General features: G+C 35.8%; 1 protein-coding gene across 2 annotated transcripts in view; it reads left to right on the top strand.

The window, feature by feature from the left end:
• BTAF1 (B-TFIID TATA-box binding protein associated factor 1) overlaps positions 1 to 21,867 on the top strand; it is a 42,962-nt gene that overhangs the window by 18,373 nt on the left and 2,722 nt on the right. The window contains exons 9-36 of one of the 2 annotated variants that reach the window (XM_042862974.1): positions 484 to 573; positions 1,566 to 1,661; positions 1,897 to 2,073; positions 2,608 to 2,748; positions 2,872 to 2,996; positions 4,367 to 4,487; positions 4,563 to 4,667; positions 4,881 to 5,030; positions 5,660 to 5,802; positions 5,970 to 6,144; positions 6,625 to 6,828; positions 8,559 to 8,985; positions 9,968 to 10,158; positions 11,366 to 11,519; positions 11,610 to 11,719; positions 12,263 to 12,464; positions 13,012 to 13,160; positions 15,257 to 15,409; positions 16,006 to 16,127; positions 16,397 to 16,564; positions 16,728 to 16,805; positions 16,885 to 17,014; positions 17,628 to 17,769; positions 18,166 to 18,296; positions 18,742 to 18,867; positions 19,599 to 19,751; positions 20,332 to 20,543; positions 21,421 to 21,580. In XM_042862974.1, coding sequence (XP_042718908.1) covers positions 484 to 573; positions 1,566 to 1,661; positions 1,897 to 2,073; positions 2,608 to 2,748; positions 2,872 to 2,996; positions 4,367 to 4,487; positions 4,563 to 4,667; positions 4,881 to 5,030; positions 5,660 to 5,802; positions 5,970 to 6,144; positions 6,625 to 6,828; positions 8,559 to 8,985; positions 9,968 to 10,158; positions 11,366 to 11,519; positions 11,610 to 11,719; positions 12,263 to 12,464; positions 13,012 to 13,160; positions 15,257 to 15,409; positions 16,006 to 16,127; positions 16,397 to 16,564; positions 16,728 to 16,805; positions 16,885 to 17,014; positions 17,628 to 17,769; positions 18,166 to 18,296; positions 18,742 to 18,867; positions 19,599 to 19,751; positions 20,332 to 20,543; positions 21,421 to 21,580 — 4,335 coding nt within the window. Of the gene's footprint in view, positions 1 to 483; positions 574 to 1,565; positions 1,662 to 1,896; positions 2,074 to 2,607; positions 2,749 to 2,871; positions 2,997 to 4,366; positions 4,488 to 4,562; positions 4,668 to 4,880; positions 5,031 to 5,659; positions 5,803 to 5,969; positions 6,145 to 6,624; positions 6,829 to 8,558; positions 8,986 to 9,967; positions 10,159 to 11,365; positions 11,520 to 11,609; positions 11,720 to 12,262; positions 12,465 to 13,011; positions 13,161 to 15,256; positions 15,410 to 16,005; positions 16,128 to 16,396; positions 16,565 to 16,727; positions 16,806 to 16,884; positions 17,015 to 17,627; positions 17,770 to 18,165; positions 18,297 to 18,741; positions 18,868 to 19,598; positions 19,752 to 20,331; positions 20,544 to 21,420; positions 21,581 to 21,867 lie in introns of those variants that run through there. The other variant, XM_042862975.1, reaches the window with a different exon arrangement.

Genomic DNA, 21,867 nt, shown 5'->3' with positions numbered 1-21,867 from the left:
TCCTCCAAAGCCAAAAACTGCAGTGATCTAGAAGCTAACTAGAGTGTTTTATATAGTACCTGAGATTCATATGAGGTGACTGTATTTGTAATTGTTGATCTTTCTCCAAAAATTAGTGTTTTATAACATAGTAGCAAGTGCCTTGTTGGGTACATTTGTGCAAATACGATAACAGCATTTTTTCTGATAGAAAACAGAAACAATTCTTACTTGCTTCTATCCATAAACTGACAAATATTTAATAAATACTACCCTGTTCTAAAACAATCTAATTTTATCTAATAAAATGCTACTCTTGTCCACAAGTCTATGAAGTACCACTAACTCTATGGCATTGCATATATCTCTATTAGGGGAAAAAAAAAGTTTGAATTACCTAGTGTAACCAGTTGCACTGTGGAGCTTTTTTTTTTTTTTTTTTTTTTTTTAAAAATCTTCTGTTCCTAAATCTTCTGAAATTGACATTTTATTTCACTTTTCTAGGTTCGACATGGTGCAGGTACTGGACTGAGAGAGATACTCAAAGCTCATGGTAAAAGTGGTGGTAAAATGGGAGACAGCTCATTAGAAGAGGTGAGTTTCTGGTCATGTAAATTTAATATGTAGCTTTCTTGAATTGGATTTAGTAAACTGACTTCTTGAAATGCTTAAGCGTTGCAGAAGATTGGTCATTTTGAGGGAATACAAACCATGAGGTCTTTCAACTCAAAACAATCTGGATCAAATCACCACCTCAACTGATTAAACACACAAAAGTATTTACATACTTCCCATGTATTTTAAAGGAAAATTTAAAAAAATGTATTTCTTAAGAGTGATTTGCTTATTAGTAACAGTGAGTCTCATTCACATTGATAGGGCAGTAACAGCAGCAGAGAGAGCTTGTGGTTTAGAGAGTGCTGAAGAATAGCGAGATATATATATCACATGTAGATCAGTATTACTTCAGTATACATTATGCACAGAGAAAGCAGAAGCTCCCGTAATTTTTAAGAGAAATGGTAATCTAGTAGATGAACAGTGGAGGTGCGAAAGATGTGTCAGAGTAGTAGTGAGTAGTTCCTTTTACGGGGTTTCTCCTCTGGGGTTCAGAGTCGCAAAGCTGTTGGAACTCTAACAAGATGCTAGAGCCTCAAAACAAGCTTGATGTAATTACCTAAATCTGGAGGAGACTTGACTGAGAAGTGCACTGCATCATAGTTCGTGTTCATTTCTGAATACTCTTCAAACACACTGTAATTTGCCTAGAACACAGCGACATTACGATAGATTGAGTGACTTTACTTTTGCATGCTGCGTAGGAATAAAGTCGTCGGTGTACTTTACATGATGCTTTGGAGCCTTTTGATGAAAGTACTATGTGTACCATTGTGATGTTTGCGATAAGCCAGGTCAGAGCTAAATCAGTGTTGACTCTTCTGCCTTAATTGTGCAAGATGACTGCATTCAGTCAATTTAAACATACATTGTGATACCTTTTCAAATATAAATTTAGCAAACACGAGAATGTTGGAAATCCCTTATGAATAAATACAGACCAGATATTCATTTTTTTCCTTTTACAGATGATTCAGCAGCATCAGGAGTGGCTGGAAGACTTGGTTATTAGACTTCTTTGTGTGTTTGCATTAGACAGATTTGGAGACTTTGTTTCAGATGAAGTAAGTTGTCTGAGTGAACAGGTAGATCAGCAGACTTGTGCAGGAGATGATACTGCAGCAGATTCGTTACACTTTGTGCAGTGCTACTGCATGTGCTTGCTCTAACTGCTCACAGATGCTTACTACAAAGTAGCAGATAAACATATTTCACCTTGTATAACAATTTTGCTCGTCAGATTCTACTCATTAATTTATAAGTCAAAGTTCATAATGAAATGCCTCTTTCATCACCTAGGTGGTAGCACCAGTACGTGAAACTTGTGCTCAGACTTTGGGAGTGGTACTAAAGCATATGAACGAGACTGGAGTTCATAAAACTGTGGATGTTCTCCTGAAGCTGCTTACACAGGAGCAATGGGAAGTGAGACATGGTGGACTCCTAGGAATTAAGTATGCTTTGGCAGTGCGTCAGGTAATAACTCTCAAGACAAACTGTAGCAAGCTTTGGAGCAGAAAGCTCTGCTCAAAGATGAGGATGTGCTGGAACAACAGATAGATATGAGAAAACGAACCTTGCTTGCACTGCATCTCATGTGGGTTAAGATGTATGACTGCAACTTTATTATTCAGGCTGCAGAAATCAGCAGGTGTTTTGCAGTGTCGTACAATTGTAACCTCATTAACAGTTACTTGCAAAAAAATTATAAATAGAGGCTGTGCCTTTTTAGCTTTGATATTTTCAGGCGTGAGGTTTACAAAGCTGTGTGCTGCGAGAGGTTTAGTTTAGCTCATGTTATTATTCTGCAAACATTGGGTTCTTGTTTATTCAAAACCCGAGCTAAATTAATGTTTAAATTTATAACCTAGGTTTTACTTAATGAATGGTACCTTTTAATATTTAGATTACATTATTGGACTTGTAGCCTCTTGTTATATAACAAATACCTTTTAGTTGTTTGGTGTGTGCTGTGTTTAAGTTTAAAAATACTTCTGCTCTTTTTGGCAGGACATGATTGATACATTATTGCCTAAAGTGTTGCCTGCAATAGTTGAAGGTCTCCAAGATTTGGATGATGATGTCCGAGCTGTTGCTGCAGCATCTTTAGTACCAGTAGTGGAAAGCCTGGTCCACCTTCAGTCTCAGAAGGTAACTGAGCTGTTTTCCATCAATTCTGATCCAAAATTCTGAGCAAAGTAAGTAACACATAACAGTTAGCACGTGAATATCTTCTCTTTCAGTCTGACAACCTTTTCTGTTTATTTGTCCTAGGTGCCTTTCATTCTTAATACGTTATGGGACGCGCTCCTCGAGTTGGACGACTTGACAGCTTCGACAAACAGTATCATGATCCTTCTTTCTTCTCTTCTGACTTATCCTCAGGTCCGCAAATGCAGGTAACTTTTTAATTTGTATTACTTCATTATTTAATATGAATCACAAGTTATTTTCAGATAGGAATAATCAAAATAGCGCTCAAATCACATGCCAAGGAGATACTTAATTTAAATCAGTATTTTAATTTTACTCTTGCTTTTCCTCAAAGGGAAGGTTAGGACAGTGCTCCCAGTTTCATTTCATTAGTAGTGGGCCCAAAAATAATTAAAAGGTAGATGTTGTTTATATGTGTCTTTTGCTTCTCTGCTTCTAACTCCACTGATTGTATTGGGTATTTTGTAAAATGTATTAGCTGCACTTAAATGGTGATTCTTTCCACAATTTCTTATCTGCTCCTCGTTGACAAATTCCAAACAAGCATGCAAACTATTTACATCAAAACAGCAATTATAACATTACTGTTGGATGTTAAAGCTTGACTATGGAAACAGTTCAAAGTAAGTGTGAACATGAAAACTTGAATCAATAGTACAACCAGTCATTCTGTGACTGATAAAGGTAGATAAAGTGGTGGGTAAACATTTCTGTTCCAAAATGAAAAAGAGGAGAAAAAATTGCCATATAAAGTTACTGGAACATTCACTGAAGAAAGCGAAGGGGAGATGTTAAGTATTTCTCATTATGTATGGCAGTGAATAACGTTTGTCCCTTCTTCAAAGACAAGTTTTTTCCTTCCTTACTAACTCTTAGTATTAAAAGGCCTTTTTTTTATTTTCAAAATATAAGTTTGTAATTGCTAAAAGCAGTAATTGTTAGCTTTTTAGAACAGGAAAACAAATCCTTCTTTAAGTTTGAAGACGGTGTTGAGCTTCTGTCTATTCAGGATTTTCAAAGTAAAGGATGCATGTTAGCGTGTTCTTTCATCGTACACACGGTAAACTCACAGCTGCTATGCTTAACACACCTTGCCTTTCACATTCTGAATGATTGTCACTGCCAAAGCTGGTTTCAGCACAAATACAAAATTAAGAATGCAGTTCTGCCACCAGCAACCCCATCTGTAATTCATCATGTAGTAGCAGTTGACGTCCAAGTTCATGCATAATAAATAAAAACAAGCTTGGATTGTAACTCATACCTAATAATAAATTCCAAAGTAACAAAGGAGAAAGAAGAATTTAGGAAACAACACAGTAAAAATACATGCTTAAATCAACTAGCACTTCATACTATAAGGAAAAAAACAGTATTGTCATGAAAAATAATGATCCTGACTCAAATTATTTATAAATGTTTAAGTTGTAGTAATATGATCCTTCACTTGAAATCACCCAATATATGCTAGTCTCTTTCTTCTGAATAAAACAAAATTAACTGTTTTCATTTTTTCCTCTTCTCACTGCCTCTCCATCACCCCTTCATGTACAAGTATTCAGCAGTCGCTCACAGTGTTGGTCCCACGTGTGTGGCCGTTCTTGCATCATACTATATCCTCTGTACGAAAAGCAGCACTGGAAACATTATTCACACTGCTCTCTACCCAAGACCAGGTGAGAATTGGAGTTACTAGCATTTTGTTATGATGAATATTGGAATCTTTTCAATCGTGATAATTCTTGTTTCAGAGCTCTTCAACGTGGCTAACTCCAATTCTGCAAGACATGTTGAGACATATATTTCAGTTCTGTATCTTAGAAAGCAACCAAGAAATTCTGGATCTTATTCATAAGGTATTTGTGAGTTAGATTTATACTGTTTGTGTATTCATGTCTTCATATCCTCTGTGCTTTAGCACCAATAAAGAATAATCTGTTTGTGTCACATTTTGTAGTCTGCCCATGTGATGCATTAATACAGACTGAAAAGAAACAGGATAGTTTCTACATATGTGATTTTATGTGAAAACACATATAAATCATGATTTACCCTGTTTCTTTCCCCAGGTATGGCTGGAACTGCTAAACAAAGCATCTGTTCAGTATGTGGTTGCAGCTGCTTGTCCATGGATGGGAGCTTGGCTCTGCTTAATGATGCAGCCATCTCATTTGCCAATTGATTTAAATATGTTGCTAGAAGTAAAAACCAGATCAAAAGTAAGTGAAATATGATCTCGGTAAGTGTTGTGGGGAAAGTAGGGAAGTAATTAGCTGCTACAGTAATGGCCATGTTCTGAAAGTGTTAACAGGGAGTAGTATTGCGTTTCACAATGGTAAATATTGCTTATCTTGTAGACCTCAATTCTGTAGAGAAAAATAGTTCTTCTGAAGTTATCTGCTGGAATTCAGAGTATTATCATGTATATGCTCAATGTGCATCTAGTATTTCACAAGTATTTATGAGGTTCTATGTATCTGCAGCGATTTCCTCAGAATCTGGTTGTAGGATTGCACCAAGTCTAAAAACAGTAATTTATTTCTGAAGATTCTGGAAGAGATTTAATTTTTCCTTTGTGTTCACTGAAAATGAAATTTTTTCAGCTACATGTTGAGAGTTAATATTCAGGTGAAGGAACCATATCTTTCATTTAATTGCACTATAGAGAATTACTGGAGAGGTGGCTTGGAATGGGTAACTGCTTTCACGAGTCTGCCATCAAAGAAACATTTTGAGTTAGTCCAGTTTTTTCAGGGAAAGATGGTTACTGGAAATGTTATGGAATATAAATTCGTCTCTTCTATTATAAACACATTTATTTTAAACCTCTCTCAATTTCATTCCTTAGGAAAAGGCAGCTGCTAAACTGCGTCAAGGTCAAACCCAGAACAAGGAAGTAATTCAGGAATATATTGCTGGGGCAGACAGCATTGCAGAAGATCCGGCAACCAGGGATTACGTTGTCATGCGAGCTCGGATGATGGCAGCAAAGTCAGTTTACTGGAAAACTGAAAAAATATTTACAAGCAGCTTATCTTTTTTGTTAAAGTGTTTCTGTTAAAATCTAATTATGTAAAGTGCTTTGTCATCTTCAGTTTGAATCATTAATTGACAAGTGATCATAACACTGAAGCAAATGTTCTTTCTCCTTTTGTCAGGTTGCTGGGAGCACTTTGTTGTTGTATTTGTGACCCCGGTGTAAATACTGTTACTCAAGAAATAAAGCCAGCTGAATCATTAGCTCAGCTACTGCTCTTCCACTTGAATTCTAAATCTGCCTTGCAGAGGATTAGTGTTGCATTAGTAATCTGTGAGTGGGCAGCCTTGCAAAAGGTAGGATGTTTCTGCAGCAAAAATAAATTTGACTTACTAACTTAATCCATAGCTCATCATCTGCTACTTCAGCTTGAAATAAAATTTCAGTAGATAAGCTAAAATACCAAAATCTTGATAGCTAGACAATGGGGGAGTAAATTATGCTATTCAAGTAGTTAAATGCCAACTGTCAGAACTGTGAATCAGTAAATGCATTCACATTTCTTCTACAAACTGATCTATTCAAGATGCATGTTGTCTGTGTCAACTTTGCTTTTAGCATAAACATGTTCCCTGTGTTCTACTGTCATTCCAGTTCTTAGTGACAGACTGAACATTTTGTTCATAATCTTTAATGTTTTGAGTTTAAAATGTTAACGGGCTCTCTGGTACCTAAACTTCTGTATTTGGATTCTGTTGTTCATTACTCAAAACTGAACAGAAGAAATCTTGATGACTCAAAAATACAAATTATGTGTTTTGTCTTTTCTTTTACAGGAATGTAGAACTGTGGCGATTTGCGTGCAACCTTGTTTACTTGGGGTGCTTTCTGAACACCTCTATTATGATGAAATTGCTGTTCCTTTTACACGAATGCAGAATGAATGTAAACAGCTTATTTCATTGTTAGCTGATGCGCACATTGACATTGGAAACAGAATAAACTGCAGTGTATTTACAATAGATCAAGCCAATGATCTGGTAAGTAGAGGCATGCCTGCCCTTCATTCAGATCTGTTCTTGTCTTGCAATACATATTCAGCAGTTATTACACAGACAGCAACTCCCAGAAATCATGCGATAGCTTTATACTTTGACATGAGGTGCGTAACAGATACACACACCACCTCCCTCCATGATGTTTACCAACTGTTTAAAAAATGAAGTAGAATCCAATCTAAGTGCTTAGCAGAGAAAAAAAATTTTCACTGTTCTGATTCCTGGTGGTAGATGCACTACTGAAATCTACGCAGAAGAAAAAAAGAATGCAAGTGCAAATGCTTCAGACAACCATCAAAAGACTTGCAAATAAATGTGTAAGTTCATGCAAAGAGCTTTCTAAAAAAATATTCTGTGTAAAAGATGGGATCTTTTCTATGTGAGACCTTTAAATTAAAGGTGACTGGTGTAGAGGAGGTGTGTAGGTATGCTGAGAAGAACGAGGAGGTTTGGATTTGTGTCACTATGGCCACCATTAGACAATAGAAAGATGTTGAATATTCGGAGTCTAAGATGGTAATATTTTAGTGGTAGCTTAACTTGGAAATCTCAACATATCCTTAAAGTTATAGAAGATTGCATATAGGGGTTGAAGGGATTTTGGCAGCCAGTCTAAATTGATTAGATTCCCAAGGAAAAGCTAGACAGAATCATAAGAGCTTTTGTCTGATTAAAGGAGTTTTCATATAACTCAAGTTTTTACTCTTCAGTCTAGTAATACAGTTGCTTGACTGTTGCATGCTTACGCAAAAGATACCCATTTTGAATTTAAGATTTCATAAGATGCATGCCACAACTATTTGCTTTCTTTTGTGGCTATCTTCACCTCTAAAAATACATCATACTCTTTTTGTAGAATGGTTCTCCATGCATTAGATGTAAAAATGCTTTGCTTCTACCTATATACAATTTCTGCATCCCTTGGTCATTCCCTTAATCAAGGTCATGTGTAGTACTTGACATATGTGTATCGCTTCATTGTTGAAAGACTGGAACATTTAAAAGTAAAAAGCAAATAAATTCAATAAGCGCATAAGAATAGCACAAAAAAGCACCAAAACACCTTCACTCTCTCAAAAGTTACCGTTTTTCATGTACATTTTTCACCTACTTCAGAGTCATGTATCCTATCTGTAAAATAAGGTCAGTGTTCCCATGATTTCTTGTAGCTTGCAGTCTGTTTTCTGTGACAAATTTAAGCAGCAGTAGTTGGCGGTTTGGGGGGGGAAATGGGAAATATCACAAGTGCTGCCAGCTTTATGTTGTGTTGACTTTTTCCTTAAATTTTACATCAGCCTGCACTATCTCAAAAGAAAATCATAGAACTTGCTCATGCACAGAACCCTGCACGTCCTTTCTGGCCTATTGTATTTGTAATGTACTCCTTCACTCGTATCTTATGATTTCTTATAGGTAGACTTAAAATATCTGGATATGTTTGGTGAACATAGGATATCTTTTGGGAAGTATCTAAATTCTTCTAGATTTGGGACTACAGAACTAAAATGCTCTTAATATGCCTAATTTTCCACTTAACCTGGAGTTCAAGATTCCAGAGCCTGTTTCGGAGCGCTTCCTGTAATTTGCTGGTAAAAATGGAGGTTTCTATGGAATGTTGGAAGTGGCTCATGTTCTGCCACTAAAACCACGTTGTTCAGCATTTGTTCCCTTTTTATAGTAAATAAAATGATTTGTAACTTCTTCTTCACTAGGTTACTTCTGTTTTTAATGAAGTGACATCATCTTTTACTCTGAATCCTGAAATTCTGCAACAGTTGGATAGTAAACGACAGCAAGTCCAAATGACTGTTACAGAAACAAATCAAGAGTGGCAAGTGCTGCATCTGCGAGTCCATACTTTTGCTGCGTGTGCAGTTGTGAATTTGCAGCAACTGCCAGAAAAATTAAATCCTGTTATAAAGCCTTTAATGGAAGCTATCAGAAAAGAGGAGAATACGCTAGTACAAAACTATGTGGCTTCATGCATAGCAAAATTACTTCAGCAGTGTACAACAAGGTCTCCTTGTCCCAACTCCAAGATAATAAAAAATCTCTGCAACTCCCTCTGTGTGGACCCACATCTCACCCCATTAGCAGCGTGTCCTGCACAGCCTCAGAGTGGCAATGAAAATTCAAAAGGTATGCTATGTAGAACTGCTAGGATCTGTGCTTATCTCTGAACTGCTAAAATTTGTATTTGTAATACTTGAGTGAATCTTGCTTTCAGTATATTAAAATGCCAGCAACAATCTTTTATATATTAGTAATTACTTCATTCAGGTATCTTGCAGTTCCACACGGTGTGTAGATTAATGTAATATAACTTAGTTCCAGTTTTTAGTTACTTACTGTTATTTGCCTATCACTATCAATTTCTAATCCATGTCATGAAACTTTTCATTGAAATGGAATCAGTTTTGAAACCAGGAAGTAGCTTGTCAGAAAGAAAGGGGAAAAGTCTGATTTGTGTTACGTTCTGTAGACTAATTGTAAGGTGACAACAGATGAGGGCAGTGTTTGAAGTTAACAAAAAATATTGTGCTTGCTGTGGACATGGAGTTTCTTAAAGTGACTGTCCAGTGCTAAAAATGTGTGGATTTAATGAGCAGTGCAAATTGAAACCTTGCTATCTATAAAATATTCAGCCAACTTTCAGGTTTGGCCATTAGAGATTTTACTTCCTTTCTAATGTGTTCTCCTTCATCTCAGAGTAGAATAATACATTCGTATTTAATCACAAATTAAGATGATTAGCCTAAGTAGAAATATCAAGAAATTCAAAGATACTCATCTGCTCTTTGTTTCATGATAAAATTCTCAAACTATTTTCAAAGGGTAAAAAGTTTTAGTCTTTAGGACATTATGCTGGTTTTTACTTGATTTTCTTGTTGAATGAGAGTTAATCTAGCAGTGCACTTTAGATTTCCTTGCCAAGTCTCTAATACACTCTTAACAAAGTAACTCTTCTCTATACTTATTTCCATTCCTGAGAGCAGTGACACTTACCCACGGTTTTCAAAGCACTTTGAGATCTGCAGATGATTTGTAAGCGGCTATCACTTCCACCTATGTTTTAAACCACAGCTTGAATTGTTTCCAGCTATTCTCTCTTCTCCCTTAGGACCCAACTCTGACAAAGATGGGATGCATCATACAGTTACTAAGCACAGGGGAATAATTACACTGTACAGACACCAGAAAGCTGCTTTTGCCATCACAAGTCGAAGAGGTCCTGCTCCTAAAGCTCCCAAAGCCCCAATTGCAGACCTCCCCACTGGCAGCAGTGGAAGCATTCCTACAGAACTTGATGAGGTAAAGTTGAAAAATTTGCGTTTATAATTTGTATGCTCAGTCCTCCTCTTTATTGGTTTGAACACACTGAAATCAACAGTGCTACAAAAAGGTTGCCCAGGATCCTTACCCCAAGAGAATTAAGTCAAAATATGATTCTGTGAGACAAGCAGCCTATGTTAATTAATGATGGTGATAACATCTTAAATCTTCTGCGTGTTGTTAAGCAAATTAATTCTTCTGAAAAACCTTACATTTGGCACAGGATATCAGTGTCTCAATATAAATCCATGCAAATGGATTTTCCTAAACTGAGCTGTGACTGTGTCCTGTTACTTACATTGAGTTTTGATACACAACGGAAACTCTGAAGCATGAAAAACTATTTAAAATTCATCTGCATTTAGGATGTACACCTGACTTCCACGCTTGATGTGCTAAACCTTTTTTGTTATCCTTTTATTCTTAAAAAGCTACCAAAGTATTTAATGTGATGCTTGTCAGAACTGTGCTCACTGAACAGCACTGTGGATTTTATTTTTAATTGTTAGTGTTTATAACAGTTTCACTCTCTGAAGAGGGTGGGAGCAGGAGAAGGGCTTAATAACAAATATAGTACTGCTTTTGGAAAGTTGTGCTGACACGTTGCTGTTACTGGTGTCCTCTATATTGGCAATACCTTTAGCTCTAAAATTGGAACCAATTGGAAAACTTAGTGCTAAAACGCCCTATCAGTAAAAGCCACATTCCCAAATTTATAGAAAATAAGCTGCTACGTAAGATTTGCCTTTTTTTAACCTGAAAAAATAATAAATAATTTGTAAAGAAAAAAACAAACACGCAGATGTGTGTGAAGTAGCCACCATCAAAATCAGATGCCTAGGTAATGATGGGAGCCTCCTTAAAAATAATCATCATTCAGAGAAATAAACTGTAGTTGTGAGTGATGGTTTTGCTTTGTGAGTTTTTTTTGTTGTTGTCTAACATAAATAACAAAGTAATCTTACAGTTTAGTGCCTGCACAGCAAGTTTTCATACAACTTCTGAATGTGAAAATAACCTTTCTATAAGTTGACCTTATATTAGTAATCTGACAGCACTTCTATAGAATATTATGTATGTCTGTTCACAAAACACAGAAACTTTGTTTTCATCCTCGTTTACATTTGTTTAGTAAATTAAGCTTAATCCTGTTCTCACTACTTCATTAAAAATTCTTCAATTCCAGGCTCAGAAACCATATGTTGTTCAGAGAAGAGGAGCTGAATTTGCCTTATCTACAATAGCTAAACATTTTGGTGCTGAAATGGCAAAGGGATTGCCTCATCTCTGGGATGCTATGGTTGGTTCATTAAGGAACAACATTCACATAAATAATTTTGGTAATTATACTTAAAATTAGAGTTGGGGGACCAGAAGGATGGGGACAGCATGTTAATCATGTTATTGAACTCCTTTTCTGTTTTTAACAGATCGAAAGTCTTTGCTGGAAAAAGGAGATGCTCCTGCCCAGGAGTTGGTAAACTCTTTACAGGTTTTTGAAATAACAGCAGCCTCAATGGATATTCAGCTTCATCCTCTGGTAATGAAGTTCAAAAACAGCTTTTTGTATGAAGCACTTCAGTCTGTTCATTGACACCATTTTAGATCTTTGTTTTGTACAGCTTCTTTTTGGGTTTTTCTAAAATGGGACAGGTTTACTAAATGGGACCAGCCTGGGACAAATTTGCAGGCTGGAAGGACTTGTTAATCTGCATCTGTAATCTATAATGATTCTTTATAAAAAGTTCTGAGTGCTTAGTACTGTATTTTTTCCAGGGTTAAACATGTCTTTTATTTAAGTTTTATTTTAACTTGCACTTTTACTAAAGTAATAAATATTTTGTTATTCTGAATGTTCATTGCAGTAGGGAATAATAATTGTTGAAAGCTGAATTGTATTTTTCTTCTGAAAAAATTTTTCAGTTCTGCACAGTGAGGTCATGTGAAGAAACCAATTTAAGCACTCCACTTTTTGGATGCAACAATGGTTTAAACATTTTTTACTTTAATTCAATATTTTTCTAATAGGTCATAGTAACCTCCTTTTTTCTTTTTTTTTTTTTCTCCCCTATCCTCTATTCAGTTAATTGAGCATTTGCCTCATCTTTGTATGTGCCTTCAACATCCTAGCACTGCAGTGAGACACATGGCTGCTCGCTGTGTAGGTGTTATGAGCAAAATAGCTACCATGGAAACAATGAATATATTTCTAGAGCAAGTTCTACCATGGCTGGGAGCAATAGATGACAACACCAAACAAGAAGGCGCAATTGAAGCGCTTGCATGTATCCTTGATTGAGTACTCAAAAATGCAGAAGCCTCTCTTCAGCTGCAAAATTTGGAGGAACAAAAACCATTGCCTAAAAATAATGAGAAGGGGACTGAGGTAGAATGTTAAGTTATTGTCTCCTGTAGATAACAAATATAAGAACTTTATTTCCATTATTTATTCTTTGTTATTTTTAGTTTCTATTACTATTAGTCTTCATTATTTATCAAGTGAAGTTTTGGTGGAAGCAGTTCAATATTCTAAAGAATGCTGAATGTGGAAACCCACATTACTGTCCGGGAACAAGCTTAAAAAAATGAACTAAACTGAAAAATAATAAGGAAGTTAATGTTTAATGTTACCAAAATGCACAAAGTAGTGGAATTCACTGGGTTGGCCCTAAGTGATCAGTGGGTAGATCAGACAACTTTTTTTCATTCCTTTGTTAGTAGAAATCTTGTTCATTTGAATAATGTATTAATAACTTGTATGTGAAACTGCCAGGTGGATAATGTCAGATAATGCTGAACGTGTAAACACTATTTCCTTAATAGATGATTCAGGTGTAATGGAACAGCTCGATGTAGGTATTGTTCCATACATTGTTCTTCTGGTAGTTCCAGTTCTGGGTAGAATGAGCGATCAGACAGACAGTGTACGTTTCATGGCTACTCAGTGCTTCGCAACACTAATTAGACTAATGCCTCTTGAGGTAAGTTGAAGTTCTAAGTATAATGAGAATATGAACCGTTTTGTCTTCACATCAGCTACAAAGCCCAAGCCTCTGGATCATTAAATGCTGAATAAATAACTGTCTTTTAGAAATTCAGTCCAGATCAGGCAACTGATGATTTATTCTTTATAATGTAAAATGAGAAAAGTGAAACCCTTTGCTAGCATTTCATAAATCAGTGTTAAAATAAAAATTGTCTTTATAGGAAGTTTAGTTCAACTGTGTACACAAAGTTAAAGTGCATATGTTAATTTGGTGTGTAAAGCAGCTTAGAAGTTGTATGTTTGTTCTCCTGGGTATGGTGACTGCCAGGGTGATGTGGGAGAGAATTAAAAAAAAAAAATAATAATAATAAGTAGAATCATGGGTTGAGGTAAAAACTATTTACTAGAGAAAAAGGGATAATAGTTATGACTATAGATGTGTGTGTATATGTTATATACGTATGCTGTACACATTTATATATATATATATGCATTTGTGTATATATATATGTGAATGTACTATACACGTTCATGTATATATATATATGAAGGTGTATATGTATATGAAGGTGTACATAAATGAATGTATGAAATATGTAACGCACAAGCAATTGCTCACCACCTCCTGACCAATGCCCAGCTAGCCCCACGAACAAGGGAAGACACAGATGGACTCTCACCCTCTTCAAAACTCTCCACGCTATGTCAGATGGTATGGAATATCCCTTTGGCCAGTTTAAGTCAGCTGTCCTAATTCTGTTCTCTACCAGCTCCCTGGGATGGTCTTGGCTCTGTACAACACTGCTTAGCAGCAACTGTAAACGTCAGTGTGTTATCAACATTGTTTTTCTCGTAGAACCAAAAATATAGCATCATACCAGACATGCTGAACTACATAATTCCATCCCCTCTGAAACAAAGATGCTCTTCTAAACTCAGAAAACAAATTCCACAGCTTCTGGCAAGATCATGAATATTATCCAGTGGTGATTAAGCAGTACAGATTTGTTTCTGTTTATCACTCTTCCTGCAGCTTGAAACCTCCAACATGTTTTAATATTGCACTTCAAGGCTTCCAAGTAACTGATTTTCACCACCAGATGGTAACAGAAGACAGTTGAGAATTCATATGCCCTTTTTAAAATGTAAAAATATTACTAGCTTAATAGGTTTAGGATGTGTTATTGTCTTGATTTTTAATTTAGTGTAATAGAACCTTTAAAATCTGATAATAAGCAACTGCCTTGGAAGGAGCACTTTCTGTATGCTTACACTGAAATGTTCAAATTGAAAATGAGCACAGCAGAACTGAATTTCTAGGGAAACAATCTGACTGGTGTGCTGCTGTTCATTCCAGCACACAGTTCTCTTCATATCCTTGTACTTTGGAATACATGTAGGTTACATTTTTTAAAGCTGTGTTAATTTAGTAAGCAACTCTTCAAAATGTAGAACACTTGTTTTATTACTTACTTAAATAAAGAACTTCCTTAATATGAATTGATTGATAGATAAGGAGATTCGATATCAGATGTTGTGTGTTAAGTATACAAGCTTAGTCATGTGAAGTAGATTAATAATGAGAGAAAATACTGGTATGTTTTGAGGGGCAGTCTTCTGAATGCTAATAATTTTAAATGTGAGGCCAAAGAAGGAATTTAAATTAATAACTGTAAGGGGTTGAAATCAGAAACAGAGCAGTGAGTAAAATATGGAAGTACATTTTTTTATGGGGAGATATTTGACTTGAGGAATCTTAATTTAACCTCAGAAAAAAAGTTCAGTAATTGTAGAGTTTTATAAACAAAGTTGATGTGCTTGCTTTAATTTTCTTTATCCTTTCTTTTTATTTACATATGTTGGCTTCCTTTTAGCAGATGCTTGTTCTTGTTTGTCACTTAGCTTTTAATACTTAATTTCTTTTGCTGAGCTGTAAAATTCCCTGGATTTATTTTATATAAAGTTGAGAAGATTGCAGATGTTTGCCATCTGTTTATTTAAAATATCCAAGCTAGTATGAGGTTTTATTTCATCAGTGTGAGAGTTAAGTACCATGGCCCTAACACTGCTGCTTTAAAAATGCTATTTTAGGCTGGTATACCAGATCCGCCAAACATGTCTGAAGAATTAATTCGAATGAAAGCTAAAGAACGCCACTTTCTGGAACAATTGTTAGATGGAAAAAAACTGGAAAACTATAAAATTCCAGTACCAATCAAAGCAGAGCTGAGAAAATACCAGCAGGTGAGAGCTTGTACTTCTTTAACAAGAACGGTAATTTCCAGTCTGGTAGGGTTTTATGGAAAGGTTGTTTGGGCGTTAGGTATTTTGCTTTGTGTTTTTGTTTGTTTGTTTTTTTGATGGCTTTGTTAAATCATAATTATTTTCTTATTAGCTGAGCAATGTGCATTTTAGACTCTTGGATGAGGAAGACCAAATTAAGTAATACATTCAATTTATACTAATTCCTTTTTTTTTTTTTTCCTCATGTAATTTTTCCCAATGGTCAATGAGGTCTCTGCCTTGCTAAGGCTGTCTGCAGCAGCTTGCTATTGCAAGGCCAGGCCTCATTATAACATTTGGCTACTTTATGTTTTTACGTCTATTTCCCCTCTGATTTGAGTGAATGGGCTCTAGCAGATGCATTTATGGGGATCTCTTTTTAGACTTATGGAGACTGTGCACCTGTTAGATGCACCAGCCAGTTGCACTTGGGAGTTTTGCAGTGATGAATAATGGAATACAGTTGTTTCAAGTGAAGCTTAGCTAGCCAAAAGTTTTTGGTTTTGATTTTGTTTTTTTTTTTACTTCTGAGGTATTTCTTCATTTTCTGATTTCAGGATGGAGTGAACTGGCTGGCATTTCTCAATAAATACAAACTTCATGGAATTCTTTGTGATGATATGGGCTTAGGGAAAACTTTGCAGTCCATTTGTATTCTTGCAGGCGATCATTGCCTGAGGTGAGCTTAAATAAATGTTCTATCATAAGGACTTGAACAAGTTTTATCTATGGGTATGATTTGTTGTCCTGGGCAACCTGGCGTAGGTGGTCTGGCTTGAGCTGGGGGTTGGACCAGATGACCTCTAGAGGTTCCTTCCAACCTCAACTATTTTGTGATTCTGTTTTTTAAAATACAACAACAAAAAAACAAAAAATCACAGAATAAAACCTCCACCACCTCCAGGAGTGGAAAAACAACAACAAAACTTTGTTTTGATATTCTTAAAGGGCTCAAGAATATGCAAGAACAAAACTGGTAGACAGTGTCCCCCTTCCCTCGTTGGTGGTATGCCCTCCTACACTCACAGGACACTGGGTGGATGAAGTGGGAAAATTTTGCTCCAAAGAATATCTTAATCCTTTGCACTATACAGGACCTCCTACTGAGAGAGCAAGGTAATACATTTTGCACTTTGTGTTTATGATTTAGGCACAGTAAAATATCATACCGAATTCTGCAGTTCACAGTTTGTGATCATGGTAAAACATATGGTGGTACTTTTAAGGCTGCAATAATATAAAGGGACACTTCAGTTACGATGTCTTTTTTTTCCTGAAGATTACAATATCAGGTGAAAAGGCACAATCTCATAGTGGCTTCGTATGATGTTGTGAGAAATGACATTGATTTCTTCAGGTAAGAATTGCTTTGTTTTCTGAGGTTTTAATAACTTAAAATTTTAAATACTACTTAAGTCTATTTTCTTATTTTCTAGAAATATTAAGTTTAATTACTGTATTCTTGATGAAGGCCATGTAATAAAAAATGGAAAAACAAAACTGTCAAAAGCAGTAAAACAGCTGACTGCCAATTACAGGATAATTCTTTCTGGGACACCAATTCAGGTAACTGCTGTTTTTTTTTCTAAGGAGCTTGGTGAGTAGGAAGAATGAGCATTTTGCATTCTGTTTTATTTACGGCTGATCAGAGTTCTCTTGGTCCAAGTACATGCTGTAAAATAAGCTTTTTGTTAGTAAGTGCTTAAAAGTAAATCTTCTTTCCCATTATGCCTACATATAGAGCCGTGATAGTGTGGGTCTCAAAGACTCTCTACCACTTATTAAGGTAGTGGGCAGGAAAAGAGTATTTCCTAATGTTTCAAGTGAAGTTAACAGGAACCTTGACTTAAAGAACTCTACAGTTTGAGCTCTGTCCTAATGATTTATGTCTGGAGTATCCATCCCATCCAAGACTAAGACCAGTGGAATCTCCTGAATTTTGTTGTCCATAACTGAGGGTGTGGCTTAAAACATCAGATACTGTAGAAAATCCACTTAGCTGTTGAAGAGTATGTAACTTAAACTGATGGAAGAGCCCCTGGGTTTCAGGAGTTCAAAATTGTGTTTGGAACCTTTGGAATATTCTCCTGGAAGCATTAAGTATGTATGGAAATGTTCCTGATAACTTGGAATAATTAATTTCTGAAAGGAATTTAACAAATGTTTCTTTTATGTTCAGAACAACGTCTTAGAGTTGTGGTCATTGTTTGACTTCCTTATGCCAGGATTTTTGGGTACTGAACGCCAATTTGCAGCTCGTTATGGCAAACCAATACTGGCAAGTAGAGATGCCCGAAGCTCCAGTCGTGAACAAGAAGCTGGTGAGAATCAAAGTCTTCAGGGTTTGGGGTTTTTTTCCCCCTTTCAAAAAGTAGTCAATTCCAAGTTAAGAGTGTTGGTTTTTTCGGGGTGGGTTTTTTTGTTTTTCTCTGTGTGTTCTGAATGTTTTGAATTATTTGTATTTAACAACTGTTTATATGGGCTAATAGTGACAGGACAAGGGGGAATGGTTTTAAACAAATAGAATCATAGAATTGCTCAGGTTGGAGGCATCCATAGCCAGGCTGGATGACTCTGGGCAGCCTGGTCTGGTGGTTGGCAACCGTGCCCATAGCAGGGGGGTTGAAACTAGATGATCATTATGGTCCTTTTCAGGCCATTCTATGATTCTCTTTTCTACAAAATTTAATTTGTTTCCATTCCCTTCCCTTCACTAGGGGTTCTTGCAATGGAAGCACTGCACCGCCAAGTTCTGCCATTCTTGCTAAGGAGAATGAAAGAGGATGTACTGCAAGATCTTCCACCCAAAATTATTCAAGATTATTACTGTGTTCTCAGTCCTTTACAGGTACGTTTAAAAAGTCAGCTGGAAGCTTAGGTTTTTTTTTTTTTTTAACAGCATAAAGATAAGAACAAGCAGTTCTGTATTCCAACGTCAATTTTGTATCAGCTCTTGACATTCTCTGAGGCCACAAGACTAAAAAAAAATCCTAGTAATATTAATATCTACATGCAGTCCAGTAGACTGCACTTTACCTTAATTTCTGGCTTAGTTCTACAAGAAAAATTTGTTGGCATCTGTAGATTTTTCTTAGCAAATACTTCACAAGCTGAAAGAAATTCACTTGCAAGTGATTATATTATTAATCTTGATCTTATGCTACATATAAAATAGCTTTCCTTGTTTTCCATTAGTTTAGAAACTGAACTTGAAATTAAATTTGGAAAAATGTTATTTCCTTTTTCGTGAGGAAAATGCATACTCATTCTTTTGTCTGGAACATGGTCTACAGGTTCAGCTTTATGAAGACTTTGCCAAGTCTCGTGCCAAATGTGACATTGATGAAACAGTTTCTTCAATTTCACTACGTGAAGAAACTGAAAAACCAAAGCTTAAAGCTACAGGTCATGTATTTCAGGTACAATTTCTTCCCCAATTTTCACTAACTTGTTCACTTATTTATGATAATTATATTTGTGTTTAATTATAACTGAAAAATTATTATGGTTAACTTAGACTGTAAGCCTACAGTTATGTAAGTAAAATATTGAGAATTTTTTATTAATTTGCCTGGAAGGCGATGTATAGCTGTTATGCTTAAATTATGTTACAGTGTATTAACAGTGGTGTAAATATGACTTCAAATTTTTTTTTACTAATATTTACTAGCATTCAGGTTTTGTGGATCTTACATAATGCTATCAACCAAAAATGATTATCAAGAGTACAAAACAGTAAGATTAAATTTAGTAGCCTCCAGTTTTATCATTTACACTGCAAAATTAAGATTGCAAAGCATGAACCAAACAGTTACCTTAAGGTTAGAAGGGAAGGTTCACTGCCTTGCAGAACTGCAAATTAAGCTTTAGTTATGTAGGTGCAATAATTCTCAAAGGGTTCTGCTCGGCTCCTATGCCTCTGACCTTTTCTCTGCTCTCATGGATGTTACATCTCTGTAACAAAAACCAAGATCATTATGGCCCTAACAGTAACGGATTCAGTGTAAAATATAGGTTTTCTTAATTAAAAAGGGTAAATTTAATTAAATGGAAATATACCAGTCTAATTTGTGGAATATGGCTAAGTGGCTTCTATACAGCTGTAACTACATTGTTACTAACAGTTTCTTTGAACTAAATTGAATTAAAGGCATTGCAATATTTACGGAAGCTATGCAACCATCCAGCACTAGTGCTAACAACCCAGCATCCAGAATATAAAAGAATTACAGAGCAACTTGCAGCTCATAATTCATCCCTTCGAGATATCCAACACGCACCTAAGCTTTCTGCATTAAAACAAGTAAGTAGACTTGTGTATTGTGCCTTAATGTGTCTCTATGCTATGCTTTAGGATTTTAAGATCCCATCAATCTGAAAACTGGTCTTAAAATGTGAGTTAAGTAACAGATCAAATAGAGTCCAGGGGTTTCCTTCTAAAGTTTATGCCCTATTTTGCTGTTTAGCCAAGAAAACTCAAAATTGGAAGTGGAACAGAAAATGAGTTTTACATTAAATTTTGCTGCCTTGCAAGAAACTGTAGTTATTTTCTGTTTCTTACTCTTGGCCTTCTCATTGCAGATTTACTCCAATTTACTATACTGGAGACTATTAGTTTGATAAAATTAGGTTGTGTCAAAGATTTCAAATTCTACTGTAAATAAAGAAAAATGAAGAAAATGAATATTCTGATGAATCTTGAAAACTTGTAGTTTGTCTGTAGAATCAGACTTTTCTCTGTCATCTGAATGGCTGTCGCAGACTTCCTTTGTAGTTTATTGGGTTTCTCTTCCTTCTACTTTTGGTAGTCCATCCATATCAGAATTTACATGAGATATACTGTCAGTTTGGTATGCTTTAATTTAATGCCCTTTTGCTTAAAGCTGCTGCTAGATTGTGGTTTGGGAAATGGTGGATCTTCAGAGAGTGGTACAGAAGCTGTTGTGGCCCAACACAGGATACTTATCTTCTGTCAACTTAAGAGCATGCTGGACATAGTAGAGCATGACCTTCTCAGACCTCAGTTACCTTCAGTCACCTACTTACGATTAGATGGTAGCATACCTGCTGGCCAGAGGCATTCCATTGTTTCACGGTAAGCATAGTCATTCATGACTGATATACAGACAACTGCAGTGAGTTATTTATGGTCTGTAACTGACACCTCATTGTACTGCCAGGCCATCACTATCTAACTTATATTTAAAAGAAATTAAAAATAAAAATGCCCCACTTCTGCCTGTGAAAGTGTATGTTCATAGCAAGAGTCTGCATCAGAACTTAAGCCTTTAAAGTAATTGGATGACTTTTTAATAACAATGTTGAGGAAGAAAATTGCTAATATCTGCTTTTTCTCTATAACCTGAGTAAAGACATCAAATTGCAGACAAAACAGAAGTATGTGGTTACCCTTATAACATCTGGCACATGAAAACAAGTGCATAAATTAGCAAATGACCTTGGTGTTCTATGCTATCCTTTCTGTATATCACCTGGAGATTATTACAGTTCTGTGAAGAACCCTAAGAGACTTGGGATATGGGAATGTAAGAGCTATCTTTTACTTCATACTTAATATGACTCTTTCCTGTATTAATGGAAGTAAAACCAAACCCCAACATTACTGGCATGTGTTAATATAGGAAAAAGGTCTATCTTAATTTTAATATCAGGGATAGAAGTTGGAAGACAATTTTAAGGAACTGTATAATGCTTATGCCCGCATTTACTTGCATGACTTGCAAGTCAACTTATTTAGCCTAGGTCCAACAGTACAAATACTTTTATTGCTAGTGGATAGAAGTCTTAGATACTTCAAGCTTTATTTTGTTTTATTAGTAATTAGTAATAAAGTACTCCTTTTTTTAATACTACTTATTCAGTATTAGATCTACAGAGGAACCTCAGGCAGCTAAGGTTCATATTTCCATCCTTAAAAGAATTTTACCATGCTTAACTTTTTTTTTTTTCAGGTTTAATAATGACCCATCTATAGATGTTCTGTTGCTCACTACTCATGTTGGTGGATTGGGACTTAACTTAACAGGGGCAGATACAGTAGTGTTTGTGGAACATGACTGGAACCCAATGAGAGATCTGCAAGCCATGGACCGGGCACACCGTATTGGACAGGTGAAAAACTCTTTATTTTCCCATATTTTTTTCTTGCTGAGCTCTTCAAATTTGGATAAGATTAAGATTATAGCACATACCAAAGTGATTTCTAGGGATTTCCACCTAGTTTTCAGTCACTGCTTTCTTACATACGTCAGATGTTGAAGGGTCTATTTTTCCCCAACTCTGTATGATTCCCTTTTCCATACTGAGTCACTGAGAAGCATTCAGAGAAAGAATCACCTTTTAGTGGAGGAACAAATGCAACAAAAACAAGGTACTGAAGGGAAGCCACATAGAATTGT

This window comes from Lagopus leucura, unplaced genomic scaffold (assembly GCF_019238085.1).
Source record: "Lagopus leucura isolate 7727_CA_CO unplaced genomic scaffold, USGS_WTPT01 Super-Scaffold_739, whole genome shotgun sequence".
NCBI classification, from domain to species: domain Eukaryota; kingdom Metazoa; phylum Chordata; class Aves; order Galliformes; family Phasianidae; genus Lagopus; species Lagopus leucura.
The sequence above is the reverse complement of the archived record's forward strand: the minus strand, read 5'-3'. Positions and strand labels throughout refer to the sequence as shown.